At 35.8% G+C, this 23,174-nt stretch overlaps 3 protein-coding genes across 7 annotated transcripts; 2 read left to right on the plus strand and 1 right to left on the minus strand.

Moving 5' to 3' along the window:
- Positions 1–218: 218 nt before the first annotated feature.
- LOC147385254 (Tetratricopeptide repeat (TPR)-like superfamily protein) lies at positions 219–4,094 on the plus strand. Of its 4 annotated transcripts, XM_086424438.1 has the most exons (4): positions 219–2,675; positions 2,982–3,083; positions 3,179–3,263; positions 3,387–4,094. In XM_086424438.1, the coding sequence occupies exon 1, from the start codon at positions 393–395 to the stop codon at positions 2,604–2,606; it is 2,214 nt and encodes a 737-aa protein (XP_086280564.1). In that variant the 5' UTR covers positions 219–392; the 3' UTR covers positions 2,607–2,675; positions 2,982–3,083; positions 3,179–3,263; positions 3,387–4,094. The 4 variants fall into 4 exon arrangements, with proteins under 4 accessions (XP_086280564.1, XP_086280560.1, XP_086280562.1 ...); XM_086424434.1 differs by having other exon boundaries at positions 3,179–4,094; XM_086424436.1 differs by lacking the exon at positions 3,179–3,263.
- Positions 4,095–4,825: 731 nt separating this feature from the next.
- Positions 4,826–11,546, plus strand: LOC147385255 (uncharacterized). Its single transcript, XM_086424439.1, has 8 exons — positions 4,826–5,166; positions 5,281–5,565; positions 8,438–8,497; positions 8,571–8,780; positions 10,144–10,262; positions 10,411–10,508; positions 10,842–10,966; positions 11,070–11,546. The coding sequence occupies exons 1-8, from the start codon at positions 4,963–4,965 to the stop codon at positions 11,229–11,231; spliced, it is 1,263 nt and encodes a 420-aa protein (XP_086280565.1). The 5' UTR covers positions 4,826–4,962; the 3' UTR covers positions 11,232–11,546.
- A 5,217-nt stretch (positions 11,547–16,763) lies between these two features.
- LOC147385256 (phosphatidylinositol 4-phosphate 5-kinase 6-like) lies at positions 16,764–21,674 on the minus strand. Of its 2 annotated transcripts, none has more exons than XM_086422685.1 (8): positions 20,181–21,674; positions 19,032–19,199; positions 18,764–18,923; positions 18,553–18,669; positions 18,239–18,432; positions 18,010–18,143; positions 17,815–17,896; positions 16,764–17,472 (listed from the first exon to the last, which is right to left on the minus strand). In XM_086422685.1, exons 1-8 carry the CDS (start codon positions 21,398–21,400, stop codon positions 17,184–17,186), a joined length of 2,364 nt encoding a protein of 787 aa, XP_086278811.1. In that variant the 5' UTR covers positions 21,401–21,674; the 3' UTR covers positions 16,764–17,183. The 2 variants fall into 2 exon arrangements, with proteins under 2 accessions (XP_086278811.1, XP_086278810.1); XM_086422684.1 differs by having other exon boundaries at positions 16,765–17,472; positions 18,758–18,923.
- Between the last annotated feature and the right edge of the window lie 1,500 nt (positions 21,675–23,174).

The raw sequence follows: 23,174 nt of genomic DNA on the forward strand, positions 1-23,174 counted from the left end.
TTTTTTTTTTCAAAGAAAGTATTATTCTTTGGATTATTGAAGTATTCAGAATAATGCGGGTATTTTAAGTTAAAAAAATGAATTAAAATATTTTTATAAAATTTGATTGAAAAAAATGCTTTTGCTGCAAAATGTAAATTTGTAAGTTGTAACATGTAATACAAGTCTTTAGAGTCCTCTTTTAAGTGACTCCGTCCCTCTACCCTCAAATGTACCCAAGGAAAATACCCAATCCAACCTATAGAAATGGTTTTCGTCTTAAAGTCCACAATTGGTTGCCATGTGTCACATCCTGTAACAAGAACGATACAGCGAAAATTTTACTCGTATCGTATCAGAGTATCAGACCTTCTTCATCTCTCTCTATCGGCCCAGCGAAGCCTTCATGAAAAATGGCGACTCTCAGAATCATCCGGAGGACATCTCTCCGAACTGTTTCACTAAACCGCAGGTATTCCCACTCTCTCGCTTTTATTTCAAACCCTAGCCGTGAGAGAACAGCTCAAACCCTTGAACACCATGCGAGGAGAAATCCTAAATCAGAGGAAACAGATCTGTCAACATCTATCTCGGATTCATTCGTTCTAGAAAAGATGTTATTGAATCTACAACGTGGAAATTTAGATTCTTTAGGCCATTTACCATCTCGTTTGAATCCCTCGATAGTCGTCAATGTGCTGTACAAATGTCATGGAAATCTACAATTAGGCCAGAAATTAATCGATTTTTTGGCCAGATTTCCGGGTATTAAGCACTCTTCGAGTTCTTTGAGTGCGATGATTCACATATTAGTTAGGAGTAGGAGAATTTCTGATGCTCAGGTTTTGATTCTTCGAATGGTTCGAAGGAGTGGCGTGTCAAGGGATGAAATTGTAGATTCATTGATATCTACTTATAAAAATTGTGGTTCAAATCCTCTGGTTTTTGATCTGTTGATTAGGACTTATGTCCAAGCTAGGAAACTCAGAGAAGCTGCCGAAGCATTTCGAATTTTGAAAACTAGGGGATTTTTTCCTTCGATAAATGCTTGCAATAGCCTTCTTGGAGGGTTGGTTAAGGTTGATTGGATCGACATGGCGTGGAGCATCTACAGGGATGTACTTGGAAGTGGAATCAAAATGAATGTTTATACGCTAAATATTATGATTAATGCATTATGTAAGGAAGGGAAAATAAAAAATGCCGATTCATTTTTATCTGATATGGAAGAAAAGGGTGTTTTTCCTGATATTGTAACTTATAATACACTTGTCAATGCACATTGCCGCGAAGGACTTTTAGAAGAAGCTTTTGAGTTAATGGACTCAATGTCAGCCAAGGGATTAAAGCCTGGCATTGTCACCTATAATGCTCTTATAAATTGTCTTTGTAAAAAGGGGAAGTATGTGAGAGCAAAGGAGATTTTGGGTGAGATGTTACAGATTGGGTTGCAGCCGGATACGTCTACGTATAATATCTTGTTGGGTGAGTGTTGTAGAACGGGTAACACAACCGATGCTCAAGCGAGTTTCAATGAAATGTTGCATTATGGTCTAGTTCCCAATATAGTTAGTTTTAGCTTGCTTATTGGATTGTTTTCGAGGAAAGGAGATCTAGATCAGGCTTTTGTGTATTTTAGAGATATGAATAGTGCTGGCTTGGCTGCTGACAGTGTGATTTACACTATGCTTATTGGGGGGTTTTGTAGAAACGGTCTTATATCAGAGGCTCTTAAGATGCGGGACGAAATGCTAGAGAAAGGGTGTCTTCCTGATGTGGTTACCTATAATACAATTTTGAATGGAATGTGCAAGGAGAAGAGACTATGTGAAGCAGATGAGCTTTTCAATGAGATGATAGAAAGGGGGATAGCTCCTGATTATTACACTTTTACGACACTCATTCATGGCAATTGTAAGGATGGGTGCATAGAAAAAGTACTAAACTTGTTTGAGATGATGATTGGGAGGAATCTCAAGCCAGACATCGTCACGTACAATACGTTGATTGACGGATTTTGCAAGGAAGGTGATATGGAGAAGGCTAATGAATTGTGGGATGATATGATCTCTAGAGGAATATCGGCTAATCATGTTTCTTATAGCATTTTAATCAATGAGCTTTGTACTAAAGGTAATGTCACTGATGCACTCGGATTGTGGGATGAGATGGTTGGAAAAGGTATTGAGCCAAATATTGTGACTTGTAACTCTATTATTAAGGGCTATTGTTTGTTCAGTCATGCAGCAAAGGCGGAAATGTTCTTGGAAAAGATGATTGCAAAGAGAATTGCTCCTGACAGGATAACATATAACACTCTTATTCATGGATTTGTAAAAGAAGAAAATATGCACTCCGCTTTTGCTTTCGTTAGTAAAATGGAGAGTCAAGGACTATTACCTGATGTTATTACCTACAACGTACTCCTGAACAGGTTTTGTCGACAAGGTAGAATGCAAGAAGCTGATCTGATCTTAAAGACAATGATAGAGAAAAGTGTAAAACCCGATAGATCTACTTATACATCATTGATAAATGGATATGTCGCCATTGACAACTTGAAAGAAGCATTTCGGTTGCATGATGAAATGCTACAGAGGGGATTTGTGCCAGATGATAACTTCTGAGATCTTTCTGTTGTGCAGTTATTAGGACATAGGAAGCTCTTCCAGAAACGTGTCTTGGGTACAATGGAGGTATGTTTTTTCCACCAGTGCATCTCTTAAGGATATTTTTGTATTGACCGCTGAAATTAGTTCCATATCTTTATTTCACAATTATAGCTGATAAAAATATCCCTTTGGCTACAAATATAGTTGAAAAATTATGGGATAACTATTCTTCCTTGAGAGGTTAGGTTAGATTATGCTCAATGGCATTATTATGTTATTTTCTTATTCAGAATGTATTACATAACTGTGGGAAGAAGTATGTCAACTTTTTTTCTTTTATTTTGATAGGTAAGCTTGTTTTTAATGAGTTTAGTCATTCGGTGCTGGCAGGAATCGAACCCAGGTCAATGGTATCATAACCCAAAGACGTCACCTATTAAGCTAGCTGGCATCTGCAAAAAAAAAAAAAAAAAAAAAAACGAATCTATACTTGTAAGTTGAGGAATAATTCCATTTTTGAGGTCGAATTGCATATTTCCAATGTATTATAACTGGAGGAATCACATATTAATATTATCATTTGACAGGATATTAAGAATCAAGTTCTTATTATGATGATTGAAATGGATAAATTGCCGATTCAGAATGAATATCAGCAGACATTTATGATTTGTATATCAACCTAAAGAGATCTTTTACACAATTTGATTTGATATTTCCTATGTTTGGGACCTAATGCCGTAGTTCATAAGATGCTGTTATTTTAATCATGAGATCTGTTATTATGGTTTTCAGGTGCCAAAGTCAACATGGAGGAGCTGAATGGGTGGTTTTCTTAGACAAATGCACAATGTGTTTGTCCTTGATCTTCCATAGGTTTTCTTCTTCTTCAGTTTTTTAGTTGGAAGGAGAGGTGATAAAGTAAGGATTTTATTGAGAAGAGAACAAAGGACCCTGGAGGTTGAGAGGACCTTCCTATAAAGGAGGAAATTCTACCCATTGCCAATCTCAATCTTTGGGGGAAATTTGTTTGCTTCATGTGCAAGCAGAATGAGAAAGCGAGAACGATCAGTGGTCAAAAGTGGCTTCGGCCATTGGAGAGAGAGAGAGAATGGTTCTAAAGGTGAAATGGTGGGCTTTGATTGATTGCACCGCTAGGGGCTGCTGCTTGTTGCGTAAGATGTGGTCGATTTGCAAGAAAGATGTCTATTTCCTTCCCCATATGGTGATCCGTGAGAGAGAACCAGAACTGCAATGTATGATTTGCAGTCAGTTGATGGTTTCTAGAGAGTTGTGGTTTTTCTTGTATGTGTGTATGTGTTTATTTTTTCTTTTTTCTGAATGAATTAAATGATTTTAAAAAGTAATATTTTGTGATTATTACAAAATGAGATTACATGCTTCCCCAAGAGTACGATTTTTTTTTCCCGGTTAATAAATGGGAATGTTTGGGTTTTAAAATCAATAGACAACTGCACCAATTGTTCACCAAAAATTAATATTCAAGACACAACCGAGTTTTTCTGCTTTTCTTTAGTGAGCTATGGTGAATTGCTGTTGATTTAATGGCTTAAAACAACCTTATTTGTTAACAACAAATCCTTCCTACAGTCAAAGATCATCAAAGATCGAATGAGCTTGATGTGATGTGAGCTACTCCCACGTCTCTCTCGTAATTTAATATTCTCATTAACATAGAAGTTTTAATGTAATTAGAAAATCACATTGACTGCTCACACCATCTAAAGAGATAATGAGATCAATAAATTAAAAAGATATTAAAACTCAAATAAGTGGTTAAGACTCGATCATAAAACTAAAAATTACTTTCAAGTTTGTAAGGACGTTGAAGGCGGTACGTGTCACCCCCTTTTTTATCAACATAGACCCATCAAAAGATCTGGTTTGATTGAGTAAGCCACGAGGCATTTTCAGGTGAAGGACATCGAGATCTCTTGTATACCAGAAAACAGTAAATTCATCTCCTATGACTTCAGGATGGAACCTCATATCGCACTTCTTGATGTGAAAGTGGATAGTAACCACACTTTTTTTCACTCGTATCTCGATGAAAAGCGTTTATAAGACTATACTTGATGGGAAAGTGGATAGGAACCACAGTTTCCTTTTCACTCGTATCTCGATGAAAAGCGTCTAAAGTTGACCTAAACTTTCACGTCAAGGAGTGCGATATGAGGTTCCAGCCTGAGGTCGGTTGAGCATTTTTATTCGGTCTCCGCGCGTTTTTTGATGCGAGTAAGTTCCTCGCCTAATTAATTGCCTCTCTCTCTCTCTTTTTCGGTCTCTGCTCTCAAGTGGAAGTGGAACTGGAACTGTTTTTTCCATTTTGGGCTGTAAAATTAAACGAGAGATGAATTCGATAACGACTGCTGCATCATCTCTCTTGACACACTCCTCTTCTTCTCACAATTTCTCAAAATACCAATTCTGTCCCTCATATTCTTCTTCTTCCTCACGACGTCCTATATGTAGAAGCCAAAACCTAATCAAAGACCTTCCCTTCGTCCTTCACGATGCCCTAGATGCTTCTGGAATCGACACCAAGCATGCGCGAGTGAGACAGAATCCTTTCTTTCTTTCTTTCTTTCTTTCTTTATTTGTTTGATTCATGTCGGTACTAGTTTAACTTTATATTCGAAAATTCACGATGGTGATTTGGATCGATTAGGCTGCAAGGGAAGGGTTCTGCTCTCAAATCGAACGCTTATCAGAGATCGAAAGGCAGACGAGCATCAGCATCAACAGAAGTGTTGATTTGGGAAAAACAGCTCTTCACATTGCTGCAGAAGATGATTCACTCGTTTCCCACTCATCCGTACCTCTCCCAGTCGATTCCTTCATCGAGAGGTTAGATGATCTTTCTATGGGCTTCTGCTCTTCCTATAGTTCCTCCTTCAAATCATTGCCAGATATTTTTCTCGACACTCTGGAGAGATACTTGTACGGTAACAAGGTACTGTTTTTTTTTTTTTTTTTGTCTCCTTTACTTTACTAATTATAATTATTATAATATAATATACTGGAGGGACAATTTTAATGTGTTTCGCTGGTACTCTGTTCGTTATTTTAACTGCTGTTTTCCTCAAATTAAAAATAGAAATTAAGCGAGTGCAAAAAAGTGTTGATTTAAGCAATTATTGAACTGATACGAGCACTCCTTCTCTTGCCTATTTTGACTTAATAAACAAGAATAAAACACAATTGGTTCACTTGGAGGGGAACCCTATCTTCCTAATTTCAAGAGAAATTTTAGATAAGTTAATTATCTGGTGATTTCATTAATAGAAAGACATCAATTTAAATACAAACACTTCACATCCACGAAGAGGGTAACTACCCAATTTGTTGTCCACTCCTAAATCAGTTTCATTCATAGATAAGTCAAAAATCTATCTACTTACCTACAATCCTATCTAATGAAGTAGCTACCTACAACCCATGTACTAAACCCTAATCTCATTACAAAGTAATGATCTTATACGTCTCAAGCTAACTTACTTAAGTTACTCCTAGGTATTTGGCACACGACACACGTATCACAAATCAACCTTGGGTTTTTGTTAAAGTAGTTGGTTCTGGTTATCAATTCAAGTCAATGGTTTTAAATCTTGCCTGAGACCAAGATGACTCAGCCGAGTTGTCTCAAAGACATGGTTTGTTCTAATTCTAAGGCATTTTTTAAAATCTCATCAGAGACGACTTAAATAAATCGGATATCTTGTCCGAGACGACTTTGTCTCGTTCATGGACGAGACGAGACGTCAAAACAAGTTTTAAAATCATGATTCAAGCTTAGCCTATAAAGCCAATGCTAAGCAAAAGCTTCATCCAATTGTTTTATCTGTTGAATTAATTGGTTAAATTGTGCCAAATAGAATGGAAAACTTTTAATGTGTAAGGCTGTGTTTGGTATTACTTTTGTAACTTTCCAATTACTTTTGTAAAAACATGTAATTGAGAATAACCTTTGTAATAGTGCTTTTCAACAACATAAATTCGTTTAGTAATACTAATAATAAAAGTATTTAATTGATTAAGTTTGTTTTTCGAATATAGGAAGTGATGAAGATGGGTATTGGACTAAAGATTTGCAACATTTGATGACTTTCCAAAATCATTTAACACTAACAATAGGGATTCGGATAGAGCTACATAGATAGATGCATCTCAATAGAAAAATAGTTTTCTTACTAACCTAGTAAGATTTTAAGTCTTATATAGGGTCCTAGAGGTTAAATGGATTAGCACGTTGGCAATTCAACACCACACCCCTTTAGATTTCATGGTAAAACTCATCAAAAATAAATAAATAAATCAAAAAACACTTTTTGGGCTTGATCCAAGGTTTTGAAAATGGACGGCGATTGAACTTCCACGGAACACAATGAAAAATAACAATTTTTTTGTATTTTTTGTTTTCCGAAATTCATATAATTGTCTACTCTACAACTTTATCACATCGGATCGTGTTTGGATGCTACAAGGTGAGCTCAACAACCCTTAGTAAGAGTTGGAATCTTACTAAGTTAGTAAGGCTAGTCGGACTTATCCCATTATGTGAACATGTCTCTTATAAATTGTGTCCTTTTTTTTCACTCCATGGGTTTCGATCACATGTTTTACACAGTGATGGAGTGGGAAAAATTACTTCCCGCATAAGTTAAAAAGTAGAAGTCACTCAATTGTGACTTCTACTTTAAGAGTTTATTTTTAATAAACTACTTATTTAAATTACTTTTTTAATTTTTTAACCAAACATGATTTTACAATTTTTGTTACTCTTTCAACTTACAAGTTGTAGAAGTACTTTGAAAAAGATTCACCAAACATAACCTAAAGGAACAAACAATTCCTATATGTTCACAGAGTGATCCGAATTATGGTGCCATCAAAGGACCACTCATCCGAAAAAAAGACTTGTGTTCATTAAGTGTTATTGTGGTGAAGTTTGAACACTGATTTGGTCAATGCCCTAAATGTTGATTTTATGTTTGAATCAATTGGGATGATGTGGATGATTTAATGGGAGGAAGAAGAAGCAGTTTATCTTTAGGAACCCAACAAAGAACAAGATGAGTTCATGACTTGAGAAGTGATCAAATGAGTATAAACGGAGATAGTATTGATGTGGCATGCTATTTTTACTCCCAAGGATTATACAACCACCTACACAACCCATGAAGGTAATGTTGCAGAAAATGGTCTACATTACGGGAAATGAAGTGGTCCATAATCTTCTCAACCTTATATTCTTGAAGCACTACTATATGTAGTCTGGACCTCCTATGCACAGTCTTCTTTATAAGCCTTCAATTTTACAGAATTCACTAACATTCCCCATTAGGATTTTTAGTGGTGTCCTGTAAATGCCCCATTCTTCCTTCTATGACGGATTTCTATAGGCCTTCTAGAACACTAATCTAAGACTTCACTTTAGCTGCTTACGACCATTTATGAACTATGCAGATTAATGCAATTTGAGCTAAGGAAAAAAAAAAAGATTAATGCAATTTTAAGAGCTTGTTAGATGCAGCAGGTTTCAGTCATGATTTGTCAGTACCACTTTGTTCTCCTCTATAATCTTCTTTTTAACATTTTTTTAGTAGTCTTCTATTTCTGCAAAAATAATATATTCAAACTCGATTGGCTATTACTGCGTTTATTTAGGCTATAAATTCCTGTCATATCACCATGATTTTCTAATATGTTAAAAAATGATTCAAATAGTTCATTTATTTTGTTTTGCTTCTGTATTTGGAAGTTGACTTCTTCTTTTTTCTGCAAACGGCTCTCATCATTCAATATGTGGTTCCATTTTTTATCAGGGATTCCGGAGAGCGACTGTTACGAACCTACCTGAATCACGAGCTTTATATCTTCATTCAGTATGCCTCTCCAGCCTTTCATTTTGATTAAGTTAGCGTCCTTCCACTAATTTTATCTTAACAAACTGAACAGGTTTTGACGCATCGTTCAGGCTCTGCAGTTATGCTTTCACTTATTTACTCAGAAATATTAAAAATGCTACGTTTGTGGGGTCTTTTGGATTTTGATGTAGAGATATACTGCCCTCACGACCTTGTCAGTCTTCCCAGAGGTTATCACAAACAAAACAGCAAGGTGTCTGATCAACCACATATATTGACGTCACAATCCCTCTTGGTGGAGGTAAGTGAGAATTATAGAGTTTTTGTTATTGTCTTGTTTGATCATCTCCTGTTCTCACACTATACAGATTCTGTGTATCTCTATTATTGGTGCATTTTAGCTATAAAATGCTCGGTTAAATCTTTTATGGTACCATACTTATATATTAGTATAGAGGGCTAGTACTACTTATTCTGGGTATTAATTGTAGTTGCACTAGCAGTACTTGTATAACCATGCAATCTTCTTCCCGTTGCGTTACTCTTAGTTCTAAATCTTGGAAGAACCTAAAGATTGATTGTCATGGTCTTGAGTTATGCTATGAAGTCTTTCATGGTCATTAGCATTCATAGTCGTCGTCTTCAAAGCCTTATCCCCAAAATTTGTGGTCTGTTGAACAAATCTTGTTCTCCAATCAATTCTGTCTAAATCCGTATCTTCTATTAAAGCAAGTGTGCACACATCCAGCCTCTCTACCTCAATTCATTTTCTTTTTGGTCTCCTCTCGCTCTTTTGGAACCTTCGATGTGCACATTATTTCTAATTGTGGCTGTAATTAGCCTTCATAGAACATTGACAAACCATCCCAATCAATATACTTTAGTTTATCACCTCCTTGGGCTACTACTACATTACATTTTTATGCGTATTTCATTTATAATTTTACCTTTCTTGGTTTTTTTTACTAATTCACTCAGTATCCTCACCCCTGCTATGCCTAATCTACGAACTTACTGTTTCTTGATTTCACAACTAACAATTCCATAAAGCATAGCTGGTCCCACTATCGGTATCATCTTATAAAATTTTATTTTTAGTTTGATTGGACTTTGTCAGTATTCAAACAATGAATCTATGATTTTTTTTTTTTGTCGGTATTCAAACAATGTTTTCGCTTAGAAGTTAGATTTTGCATGTACAGGTGGAGCTTGGTCTTAGCTGCTTTGAGATACTTTTCATCGACATTCTTTCTGCTGATTTTGTGGTTCCATTTTCCGAACTGGTACCACTGCATTTAGGAAAACGAAGCTAAAATTTAAAAGAAAAAAAAATGTTGCACAGCAGTTGTTACTGTGATGAATCTAAACTTCTAGGTTACTTATCAAAAAAAAAAAAAAAAAATCTAAACTTCTATGTTATGGCACATAAATGCTCATAGTACAGGTCTTCAACAGCATATTTTATTTTTGATATCAGGAGTTTAACAACCCATTTATTTAAGACTTCTGTTTATATTTTATTAACTTTCTAAGTTCATTTGACCATATCTTATTCTCACCATGGATCAACTGTCTTAAGTAAACAAATTCTTCTTCAGAAGTCTTGTTTCATGGATTCCTGATTGAATTTAAGTGTTGATCCTCATACCATGTTGTGTACATAGGTTTTGAGAAATCTAAAAGATGCTTTCTGGCCATTTCGGTATGAACCTACGGGGAGTTTATTCTTAAGAGCGGCACGTGCTGCCAAGTGCATTGGTGGACCCAGCATGGTAGAAGAAAGGTCATTCAAGTTTTATAATAATGTGATGTGTATCTCATCTACTCTATTAAATAATTTGATGTACTTAATTATCATTATGGTAATTCCAGTACTAACACCTATCCTTTTTTTACCTTTTATGTTGTCTATTATAATTTATAACTAGCAGTGGATTTGAGCGTGCTTCTGCAAAGGCTGCTCAACATAGGCTAGAACGTGGAGTTTGGACTAGTGTGCGTCTTGGGGATATGCGGCTTGCATTATCTGGTATGGATAATTGTCAATTTTTCTCGTCTTAGATTCCTGCACATGATGCAAAGAATTTTTGTTCATGAATTCGTCACATGGTTCTGTGGTTTGTTCATCTTCTAGTTAAGTTGTCAAAATTAACCTGTTCAATTTAAAATCTCATCTAGAGGCAATGTCTAGGTCATAAAAGAACCAAGACTGAATCTCAATCGAGATATTTTGACCCTATCTTGGATTGTGTTTCAGTTGACCAAGACACAATGCGTCGGTCTTCATGTTTTGGTCCTGATATTTTAATGTTTTTATGTTTGTTATCATTCAAGGAATTCTCTTAATGTCTTGCTTTGACAGCGTGTGAACGTCTTATCCTCTTGGAATATGATTTGGATGAATTAAGAGATTACAGTCTTCTACTTTATCACTGTGGATTTTACAAGGAATCTCTGCAGTACCTTAAATCGTATCAGGCCTCAAGGGTAAAATTTTCTTAAATTGAATTGAATTGAAGATTATTTTCTGTGATACAGAAAGAACTCGCAACCTTTCTAAGATAAATGAAAGTTTCATTGTCACTGTCAGAAATCTATCAGACAAAGGGGATCTTCCAATAAAGTCAGAGACTTAGAGGACTATGCAGTTGAGGAATTGATGAATCGTCTTAACCTCATTTCGATGGAAGATGGTTGGAGCAAGCCCTCATATTTTAGAAGTTTTTTGGGTAACTTCTCTGAACCATGGTAGTGTAGTAAGGAATCAAAGCTTGATTGTTGTAAATTGGAAAGGCTGGGAATGGTGCATGCTAAAGATGCAATTTGTGCTGTATGTTTTTATTTAATCCGGTGCTGACCAAGCAATTGTATTTGAAATATGAATTAATATGAGAGATGTACAGAGCCTCAAGAAAATCAATATTAGTAGCTAGAGAGAGGGAGCGCACATATTTGCATTAGTTAGTTAGTTCTTGAAGCAACAAATAACTATTTAGAAATAGCAGACTGCCTCCTTGAGTTTGGAAACTAAAGAGATCTACACGTAAATTAAATTTTACTCTTCTTATGTGTGGGGTGGGCTTGGAATTTTGGATATAGCTCTTACTGCAGTCTTCTATGAGAAACTAACAAGAAATAACTGAAATCTATCTTTAATTATAATGCCAGAAGCCCATGATTTTTGCCCTCACAACTCCATTGTCTTCAGCCTCCTCAATCTTAAAGAGGGTAAAAACTTCTATTTATTGTTGACGTTAGATGTTTTCCTAGAAAAAAAAAAAAAAAACTGCAAACATTTTTCGTGGAGACTTTACAATGTAAAAACTTTATTTATTTTCTTCTCTTTGATTTATGCGATGAGAAGGCATAAAAAATAAAATAAAATTTAAAAAAAATCAGGTAGGTTTATGACATTGTGCAGAGAACAATGGATGATGTCATCACCAGAACCCAAGGTTGAAAGTTAAGGATTTTTAAGATTAATGATAAAATGACACGCAAAAACATATGTGATTAGTTTGTTTTATCATGACTCTTTTTATTTACTGAGGCAGTCCTTATGGTCACACACCCTACTCGATGGAAGTTTCCCCCCACATAAGTTTCCTAATGCACAAGAGGGGACAAATAGGGTTTTTTTTTTTTTTTTTTTTGTTAGGTCTCGCGATCATGGTCAAGGGGACTAGTTAGAAAATATACTAGGGATGAAAGTTTGGCAATTCACACAAAGTTATTATTTTCCAACCTCTACCAAACATGTTTTATTCTCTTCACCTTAATAATATATAGAGAAATCATATCAGTGACCGAGCCAGCCCAAGGATCGGCACCACTTGGTCCTGTTGGACTACGAAGCCTATTGAAGGATCTATATCATACAATTCCAAGCAGTCTAAATTGATTAAGTATTGGAGATGGATCTAAATTGATTTAAGTATTGGAGATGGGAGTTCTCTTCACTTCTAGGGTGAATTCTCACCGGCAACCGTTCAAGTATTGCACAAGGAGTAATTCTTGATGGGGTAATTTGTATTTTACTTTTCTACAAATGACGTATATAAATTGCAATTCTTTACTATCTTTGAGAATAAATATTTGGAAAAGTCCATGATAAAATGATGCACTAACCCGTGCATAGTTTGTATATGGCAAGAATCATAGATCTTTTTCTTCAAGATACACAAGAAAAAAGATTTACGATTCTGTACACCTGTCATGCCAACCGCATATGTGTTAACGAGTCATTTTATCATGAGTCGTGATAATATGACTTGTCAAGTGACATACACAAATGACTTTATGACGTGGACAAGTTTGAGTACCATAAATCTGTACGCCTTCGGTGATACATTATTTTATGAAAAAGTCCAATCGTACATCTTGAGACGTTCAGATCTACAGTACCCAAACTTACCAAGTCATGGAGTCATTTGAATATTGTGACGAGTCATATTATCACAACTCTTTTATCATTAATCTATTTGAAAAGGATTAGCTTCTTCCTTATTATTGCTGTTTGCAATAGTAGTACATATGGGACAGGTGTTACCTCCTTATTATGCAAGTCAAGCCATTTCTTTCCATATTGTTTTCGGTAGAACATCGATCAACATGAGAACATTCCCCTAAAAAAAACGAAAGAAAAAAGAGAGAAATGGTCCCACCTCTGTATGTTCCTTTTTGGCTGTCGCATTGCACCAGCAAAAGCTTTTGATGGAATGGGTCCTACGTAAGTCAGAGAGAATTGTTTGATGGTCCAAGAGAGAATCAGAATGTGATTTATCATATGAGTAGTCATCCAATAGGATCCATTGTTTGGCCTTGGCCTTGGCTTTGGCTTCGGCTGCTGGAATATATTGAGAAGCTAGAGAGAACCCGTCCACCTTGGAGGACGATAGCAGATCTTATGTTGGGTTCTATCCAAGTTTGGCGCCATTTTGAGAGCTGACAGGAAGACAACGTATACATGATTAAATCAATAAATCACCTTCGTTTTTTCTGTCTATAACTCTATCTCTCTCCTTACAAGTAACATTTGTCCTATAAAATATACCAGAATCTAACTTAAGATTGTCACGTGGTAGGATGGAATAATTATACCAGGCACGTCATCCTTACTTACGAAGGATTATATCTTTCACTTCCGCATAGAATGAAGTAAGGATTATATCTTTCACTTCCGCATAGAATGAAGTAGGTAATATCTATGAGAGCTATTAAGCTTTCTATCATTTTGACATCGATATATATATATTTATTTTTCTTTGAACTCTCTTAAAGTATTGTTACCGTAATAGAGTTTAGAGTCTGCCGGAATGACCTAAAGATTGAACCTCATATTGCACATCTTGAGGTGAAATTGGATAGAAATCATAGATGTTTTTTCACTCATATCTCAAGAAAAAATATCTATGATTTCCATACACTTTCATGTCAGGGTGTGCGATATAAGATCTAATCTTGAGGTCACTTTGACATTATTCTATAGTTTATTCACCAAAATTTTGGGATGAAGTTTTTTAATAATCCATAAGACATGATGTGGAACTATAACAAAATTGCCCTCCTCATCCATGGAGTCTAGTATGATATATTCTACATGTTTATGAATTGTTATAGTTAGTGGTTTAATACATTTGAGATACCCGTTGGGTATTTCTTAAATTTATTAGAAAATTATTGAACTGACTCAAAGACACTTAACTGATATAGTAATGTGCATATAATTATTGATTCTCCCCTCATGCTTACAAGGATGAAGTCGAAATTTTATTATAATTGAGACAAACTATAATTAGTAGCACAATTGAAGAATTTGAAGATGAATGATTTTAAAAAAAAATTCAGAGATTTTTAATTGGAAGTGAAAAAAAAGAATATTTAAATAATTTTCAATTAATTTATGAGAGAAGGTCTCAGCCAAGAGGCAATGTCATCTTAAAAAATTGAGGAGGGGTTGGGGGGCAAAATTTTGAAAGAGGTGAGGGGTTGGGGGCAAATAAGAAGGGAGGTGAATAAGTGGGGGTAAATAGAATATATAGTTAATATTTGTTATCTCAAAATTTTGTGAGGGCAATTCCCTTCCCCACCCACCCACCCACCCTAGAGAGAGAATCCTTGCTAGCTTCGTCACAAACTTGATATTGTTCACTGATTCTCGATGTCTATAAAAAGAGTCCTCCTTGTCCCTTGAAAAATAGAAATCTAAGAATCTTCTTTTAAGAAACTTAAAATTTGTCAGATGAAAGGTGATAACAATGCCATTTCAATGGATGAAATTATTTAATCCTAAGTCTTGCCATAATAACATACAGATGTATGTAACCCCCTTATCTGTCTAACAAATAAGTTTATCATTTGGTTCAACATGTCGAGATGTGAGACCATATGAAATCACACGATAATATTTCAAAAATTGTGTTGGAAAATTCTTTATACCTAAGAGAGGGTATATATATATATATTCTCTGTCACACAAAATCATTCTTTTAAGGGACAAATCCTTGCTATCTTTTAGGAAATCAAAACATTTCAAATCAGCTTTTATTGTCCAATCGAATCTAATTTAATTGAATGGTTAAATCATCCTAGAGACTTGGTGGGCTGTAGTTAGATCACTTAGATGGGACCATTGAAGGACCCATCTTGTCCTACAAGTAACATCTATCACTTCTATGGTAAGATCCTGTCTTACAATACTGCACCTTCGCCGCCAATACCTGCTTGAGTTTTCAAACTCATGAGGTTCCCCCTTTGACTCAGTCTTCCACAAGAGATTATATGACCAAAATGCCCTATCTTCAAATCTAAAAACTCTTAAATTTACTTTCCAAAAATCCATCTCCTTGAACCCCTTTTAAAATTAAAAAAAAAAAACTATTGCTCTTTAAGTTAGAAGATGGAAGAGATCGAGATTCTTGAGGTTGAAGACATTTTGGTCATTTAATGTTAGCCTCTCATGAAAGACTCAAGTCAAGTAGAAATAAAGAGAACATTTGTTGGAGTAGAGTCTCTCTCTCTCTACATGAAATGTCTCCCTTTAGAAATTTGTAACGGTAACATCTGATGCCGTCCATCAACCATACTTTCCTTTGGACAATTTTTTCAAGAAATTAATTTAAAGTTTATAGGTTTGATATGATGCTTTATCACACGTCAATTATACCACAGTAACTCTATTTTCCAAAAGCTGAATCAGAATCTTCATAGTATCCTTTTCCACTCCCTCCATTTTTAATGTATTCTATTTTATTTATTATTTTGATTATCCAACCAATGTCTACCGATTACCATTTCATATTTGGGTTTTCGATACATTTTAGACTCCATCTAGTGTACTCCCAGATTAATCTCTACATATCTGGAACATCTTCTATACCCAATTATTAATCTGGTTGGATGTACATTTCTTAGCAAAATTGATCCCTAGGCAATCTAAGAAGGCGTTTTCAAAATAATTGAATATCAAAATTTCTATATTAATAGAAGTAACAAATAATTTAATAATTTTAAATATTTAAATTTTTAAATGATACAAAAATAAGTGATTTTTTACTCACAAACTCTTCAGTGCTCACAACGTCAAACATATTAAGGGTAGTTTTGTAAATTAAGGGTAGTTTTGTAAATTAAGGTGACATTCAATACATGTGGGTTCATGTGATTTGTTGATCCTGGATTTCTATGAGCAAAATTCCTTGAACAATTTTTTTTTTCAATATGAAAGAGTGCTACAAAGCAATGTTAATATTTGGAAGATTAAGCATGTAACACAGTATCAATGACAAACAACAAAAAGAGAAAAAATAAAAATAAAACTGCCTTTAGCTTTTGTCAAATACTTTCTTCAAATACAATTTAAAAAAGTTGAGCAAAGAGAATTCTTTGAAGTTTAGAAAGAACAGTAATTAAAGTTGCAATTTACCTAATAAAAGTCTACATTGACCTATTATTTAAAACTCATGTTACTAAAGTTTTCCAACCACAAACTCACAAATATATCGAACACATGGGATCGCAATAATTAAAGAAGTAAACCATCCCATTGTTTTCTTTCTTCCTTGGTAACTTTCTTTACAAGCCTAACAATCCATTTTACTGAAATGCGTTGGATCACAAATTTGCATTATTTTTAAAATGCTTGTACGGATCAAATTGCATCGGTCTCTAATTATGCCATGTGTATTGCGTACCTTGGTAATTTTAATGTTTGTGTTCTTATATTTTCTTGCTCATAAACATAAGCATTCAGTAAAGAGTCTGATCTCTAACAACATTTCAATTAATTAAATATACTAAAAATAACACAAAACTCAGCCCCATTCAGTTTCCCTTATGTACATTTTTATTCATATGCAATGCCAAAATCCCAGAGACTCCTATTCATCTTCTGAGACAAAAAATTGGGTACAAAAAGAATACATTCTGATACAGGTTTACCCTCGGGTAATTTCATTTACAATTTGAATGGGCTTGCGTGGCTCTTGTTTACGATGTTTCTCTAGACCTTTATCAAAACATATTATATACTCATAAATTATATTTGACGAGGGATAGAAAGAACGATAGAGCCACACCAAATTACATGGCGTGCAACTCTGGCAACCACAACGGATCCTCGCAGTTCCATGTCGATGGCTGCATTGCCGACCTTTGTTGGCATCACATTCCTGCCCAATTCATAAGCAATGGGTTGTGGTGGATTTCAAGTGTCTTCAGTGAAAACTTTGTAAATGAAATCACGAAAGCGTTTCGAGTATTGCTTTGGATCAACAGCTGATATTGAGGTTGGATCATATTGGAATGACTTGTATGCATGCTCAAGCTTCTTGCTTATATCGTAGTCTTGGAGAATGTCTATGATGCCAAAGAATAAGACGACATCGTAGAACTCCCCTGTTGGTTCTCCAATAAGCTGAGAATCACAGTCACTTCTTCTCACTGTCTGTTCGACTCGTGCAGGCATGTTAATACCCAATCTGATGGTTGCCCACCTGCATTACCCAATACAACAATTTTGAAGTTAATTGTAGATATTAACGCAATTTTTTTTCTTAGTCCAAGATGCAAAAGGAATTCAAAGGAGTCTTCTTCGATGGCTTTTCTTTGGATGTGATGCCTTCTTGTTATAAGTGAGTATCACAAGAGAGTTACATTAGTTTATTTTTGTTTAATGGATTTTATTTTTTCTTGGTTAGTTGGACTCAAACCCACAACCATTTTTTATCTTTTTTGGATAGGTAACTTGAACCCACAAAACTCAAGATATAAAGAAGCTAATTTTAATAATGTAATTGAGATTAAAAGGACTGGATAATGCTTTCGTATGATCTTACCTGGTGGGATCAAAAAGAAGCTGATCCATGTCTACCCTAGAAAGACGAGGAACTGCTGCTTCACTCTCAGGGTCACCATTAACTGTACAAAAATAACCGCATGAAAAGGTCACACATTCTGTGTAGAGCAAAAAAAATCAAGCTCATACTATAAATTGGGAGATTAATATTTTTAAAAAAAGGATGAGAAGTAACCCTTTGGAGTTCGAACCCCGGAGCTACGGTTGTCAGTAAGAGGGAGAGGTGTTTCTCTGAAGTGAACACCCACTAAAAGGCTGTAATCCATAATTCTTTCCTGTTCAAGAAACTCACAATCCCTATCAACTTGCCTGTGAAAAGCAATGTTTCGCTTAGTATGCAAAAGAAGATAAGTGTATGAGCAACTATGGGAATGCCTAACTGAAGTCATTCATATGGTATTTACCTATGAAGTTCTTGGAACCAGGCTCTCTGCAGTAGAAATATAAAATTCAGATCAAGGTCTTTGAGGGTCGTGTTTGCATCAATCTCTGCCTCAGGCTTATCTGTTGTGCGTCCATGGGAAGACCCTTTCAAATCAAAGCGCCTATGAATGGAGTACTCAGAACAGAATAAATTCCCCATTATCACAAAGCGTACCTGTTTCATCAATCAAACCTATGCGTATTATTATTATTATATATTTTTTTAAAGTTCGGGTTATAGATAAATGTCAAGATTTAAAACTGTGGTGTGGTACCCTCATCAGCTAAACCTTACCTTCTTTTGGGTAGCCCCAACTAATTTTACACAATGTAGACCGAAAAATTTGGTCACTAAGGTATTCTCGAAGGCCCTGACATGATTGTAATAGGCTGGAAGCATCCTTAAAAGCACCTGAACCATGAAACCATTACAAATAGAATCGAATCAGTGAGAAGAGCCATTTTAAACCAAAACAAGGGATAAAAACAAAGGAACCCACTTTTACTTCGGACTTCTTCATTGTTTTTATCATGTAGCGGTCGTCATTGGTCAAGTAAAAGAAGCTTCCACTCTTCCCAGGAGATGAGAGTTCTCGAAGTGCATCATTCCCACATATAGATATCATGTAGTCAGCCGCATCCACCTTGAACAACTTCCGGAGAGTCCTAAATGAAGATTTTGATGAATAATTAATGAGGAGGGCTTGGAGCTGCTCTATATGTAAAACGGGATTAATTAAATTCCAACAAGAAATATTTTTTTTAAGGCCTGACCTGAAAACCAATGGACAGTAATCCTTCCACTTGAATTCACAAGATTGGTGTGGTGGAGTATGTTTGGACCCTTCAGAAGGGAATTTTGTCCATACTTTTTCTTTGGGGTCAAAAGCGGAAGACTTCAGATCAAGGGATGTTGCTGGGGCAGGCTTCCCTACAGAATGCCTGAGTTCAAGCCACACATCGAGAAATGAGAGAAAAGGATGGGAGAGATTATAGTGTGTTTTTTTAATAGTATACATTTAAAACAAGAAAAACAAACCATTTTGAATGGTTTTATCTTCCCTGGGTTATGTGCTTTATGGTTTAACTAGCCAATTTAAACAGTTTTAAAATTGATACCACTTTTTGAATAAAATTTCAGGTTGATGTTCACCCTGACCAGTTTAAGGTCAGTATTAGATAATGGGATCAACACAGGACCTGAAAGCAAAAGTAAATTCTTCACACAATTCAAATTTCATGCAAATTACTCCTCTTTGAGTTTTTGTTCTCTAAACTTGAAACTGGTGCTTGGTTAACAAAGTAATTAATCCATGACACCAACATGTACTTCAACATGCTCAATATAGATTCCAATGCAATATATATATGCTTTTTCTTGCCAAAAGTGTCATTGGCATCTTATAACATATACGAATGTCCATCTTGAGCCGAATGTGGTTGAATAAATCTAGCATGAACACAATCTACTATTCGGGTATGTGAAGTTGGAAAACGAGCAATACGAATCTAGTTGGGTAGTAATGAGGTAATATTCCAATTTTATGCATAAAATCTTAGAAGTATTTTCAGTACGTTATCGAAAAGGAGGCAGAGTGGGGGCAAGTAAGTAAAATGCATAAGTTTCAAATGTTTTAGAGTTCTAGAATCAGACATGATAAATGGCAAATAACCCAAAAAAAGATCAGCACTTTGGACGGGTTTAAGCTATTCTTCCAACCTTCTTCACTCTAAAATCTTCTTTATGGTTCAAATAACAAGAAGAATAAAGAAACAACCAAGAATTGTTAACTAAACAAAATAATTGTTAACTAAACAGAAAAAACAGAACAAAATAAAGAAACAACCAAGAATTGTTAACTAAACAATTCGAATAAAAAAAGGCAGAAAAAAGAGAGAAAAATGTCAAGATATCAGTTATACCTGATACCCAATTGGAGATTGAGCATGAGCTCATAGTTCTTATGCCCTTTGGAAATGGTCTCTCCCTGTCTCTTTAACTCCTTCGGTTGCATTCTCATCATCGGCTGCCGAGTCCCCCTAGAATCAAAATCTTCAAGTTGGAGACTCACTAAACCATCATCCCCATCCCTTCCCACCATCGAATTCCCATCAACGATATCACACGTAATGTCCCCATCTGATTCCCAAATGCAAATTCTATCGAATCCCTTCTCGGGACCATTATTCCCCCCTTTCCCATCCACCGAAATTCTCCGTGGTCTTCCACTCGAATCCACAATCTTCGAAGACCTCCATATTGCCTGTTTCTGCAAGAAACCTGCTTCAATTCCAGACCAATTAAGCGTCTTCTGTGATGGCAAAATCAAAACTTTCTCACCAGGACATATCTTACAATCATTCAAATCCACCGAAAAAACTTCCTGAGGATCCCAATCAAGATTACCAGTAGGGGAAGCCCCAGATGGATAATAAGTCCCATTCTGCTCTTTAGGATCCTTACTCCACAAACCCACATAAAAGCTCCCATCAGCCCACCTAAAAGTACCATTCCCCTTGGGCAACCCATCGTCCCAAAACCCATCGTATCGATTCCCATTAGCCCAAATTAAAGTCCCATTACCACTAATCACACCATTCTTCCATTGTCCAATATAATGGTTCCCACTCTTCCATTGATACCGACCGTGCCCATCTTGCAATCCACGACGCCATTCGCCCTCGTAGTAATCCCCATTGGCGTAATGTTTGGTGCCTTGTCCATGCTTAAGGTTCATGACCCAGAACCCACGGTAGGTGTCACCGGTTGAACCGGTATAAGTACCCTTCCCATCCATGTAACCACTCTTGAATTCACCCTCATAGATTGCACCAGAAGGCCAACAAAACTTCCCTTTACCCATAGTTTTGCCTCTGAACCAGTCGCCCTCATACATACATCCATCGGTCCATAGGTACTTTCCGGTTCCATGGGGTGTGTTATCTGACCATTGACCTGTGTAGAAATCTCCATTAGATAGAACACGTTCAGCGTGATAAGTCTCAGAGGTGGTGGTGGTGTCGTCATCAACATGAGCTACAGACATTGTTGTGAAGAGGCCGTTACCTCTTTTCTTTAATGCAGCTTGTGATTTACGTACAGTTGATTCCCAGGCTTTAGCCCCAAATTTATCTCTGCTCATTCTCTCACTCAAACTACTACAACACCCTCTTCTTCCATTCCCATTTCTCCATCTCCATCACTCATCCATCATCAAATGCACACAAACACAAAGATTCTATGTTGGGTTTTTTTTTTTGAAAGACTGTTTGGTTTTGATTTTAGGGGAGTGTTGAATCAAATGGAATTTTGATTAACGGGAAAGCAAAAAAGTGGAATGGAACCAAGGACTGCCTTTTTCTTTTCCAACAAAAAGAAACAACAAACGAACTAATTTTTGCGTTTTTTTTTTTTTTTTTTTTTGAAAATTTTGTTTGGTAAAAAATTGTTTCTGTGGTGTGAGGTGTTTCGATCTCCTAGAACAACTAAGAAACCTAACAGTTGGAGGGAAGAGCGAAATAGCGGTGATGTTGCTATTTTGGGGATCAAAGGGGGGGACAAATACTTAAATCTTATATTTAATTTTATAGTCAGAAAGTCACCAATTTCCTACCATCCACTATTAAGTTTTCTTCTCTTTTTGATATTTCTGTTTGGTTTGATCAACTGTCAACCCGCGTCACACGGTGGTGTCTTCTCTCTCCAGTCTCCTCCAATGTTACTTGTTGTTGTTATTTTTGTGTTTAGACTTTACGGTTAAATGTATATATGTACTGTTTGGTTTGACCTTGTCCTAACAGAGGCAGATTTATGTTCCAGTGGCAGACAACACGTCTGTCCCTTGGATATTTATGGGATTTTCACCTTTGGTTTTATTTTGTTGCTGTGGTCCAGTGTAAAGCTATTATTGGGCCCATTGATCAGCCTCAGCCCATCCAAAATAAATAAATAAACTAGTTAATGGGTTACGACCTTGATCTTGAGTCCAAAAAAGTAGCTTTGGACTCAAAAATTTCCAATCCATTAAATTTAATGGGAAAGAGTCGTGATTTCCTGACGCCCCTGACGTGGCAAGTGTTAGAACTATAGATTTTTTTCCCTTGGGATATACAATTGTACATCTCCATAAATATGTGCAGTTGTGTATGCTGAGGACACATTCCGTGTCTTGGGCGTATCCCCATAAATTGCACCTTGCATATTGGATTTTGAACTTTCCAAACCCTATACCGTCCCAAGATGGACCTGCATCTCGTTTGAGTTTTGAGTTTGGGCTTAATTTTGATAAAGTTTATTATAATTATTATTTTTAAAAAACTCATTTCTAGGGTTTTCAATGTAGCGATTTTGAATCGGATTGGGGTTGATTTGAACCAGTCTGATAATGATTAGATCAAACCCATAACCAATCCAATGAGAATTTGATAGAATCCCTGTTAAATTGAGTTTTTTTTTGTACAGTTTTGACATCTATTTCTTGAAGCTTAAGGCCATTGTGGGCAATTAGAGCCAAAACCTCATGAACATGAGCTATCCAAAAGTATGCTTATTGAGATAATAAAATCAGACATAAGTGATGATCATGATAGAAGATGGGCTAGTGTCAAAGCCGCGCAGCTACTTAGTTTGGATGCCCATTTTCGCTCAGGAAGCAAGCACATTGCCCAACTACGTAAATCCTTGTGCTTTGTGTGATTATGTTGTCTTTGTTATTTCAATTTTTTTTTCACAATGTGTGCTTCTTTGTTATTTTGATTTTTTTTTTCACAATCCTTGTGGTTTGTGTGATTTTGTTATCTTTGCTATTTCGATTTTTTTCACAATGGGCACCCCAATTAAGTAGCTAGGCACCTTTAACACCATCTTGGTAGAAGATGTGGTGGTTGTATTGATTAAGAGGGGCAACGGGATTCGTT

This window comes from Akebia trifoliata, chromosome 14, assembly GCF_017979445.1.
Source record: "Akebia trifoliata isolate Shusen 1 chromosome 14, ASM1797944v1, whole genome shotgun sequence".
In the NCBI taxonomy this organism is placed as follows: domain Eukaryota; kingdom Viridiplantae; phylum Streptophyta; class Magnoliopsida; order Ranunculales; family Lardizabalaceae; genus Akebia; species Akebia trifoliata.

Excerpts from the sequence above, each read along its gene's own strand:
- LOC147385254 (XM_086424434.1), top strand. The coding sequence starts at position 393 with ATGGCGACTCTCAGAATCATCCGGAGGACATCTCTCCGAACTGTTTCA.
- LOC147385255 (XM_086424439.1), top strand. The coding sequence starts at position 4,963 with ATGAATTCGATAACGACTGCTGCATCATCTCTCTTGACACACTCCTCT. Across the intron at positions 5,566-8,437 it reads GATACTTGTACGGTAACAAG|GGATTCCGGAGAGCGACTGT; the intron begins GTACTGTTTTTT and ends ATTTTTTATCAG. Across the intron at positions 10,509-10,841 it reads TATGCGGCTTGCATTATCTG|CGTGTGAACGTCTTATCCTC; the intron begins GTATGGATAATT and ends TTGCTTTGACAG.
- LOC147385256 (XM_086422684.1), bottom strand. The coding sequence starts at position 21,400 with ATGAGCAGAGATAAATTTGGGGCTAAAGCCTGGGAATCAACTGTACGT. Across the intron at positions 19,200-20,180 it reads AATCTCCAATTGGGTATCAG|GCATTCTGTAGGGAAGCCTG; the intron begins GTATAACTGATA and ends GCTTGAACTCAG. Across the intron at positions 17,897-18,009 it reads CGGGGTTCGAACTCCAAAGG|TTAATGGTGACCCTGAGAGT; the intron begins GTTACTTCTCAT and ends ATTTTTGTACAG.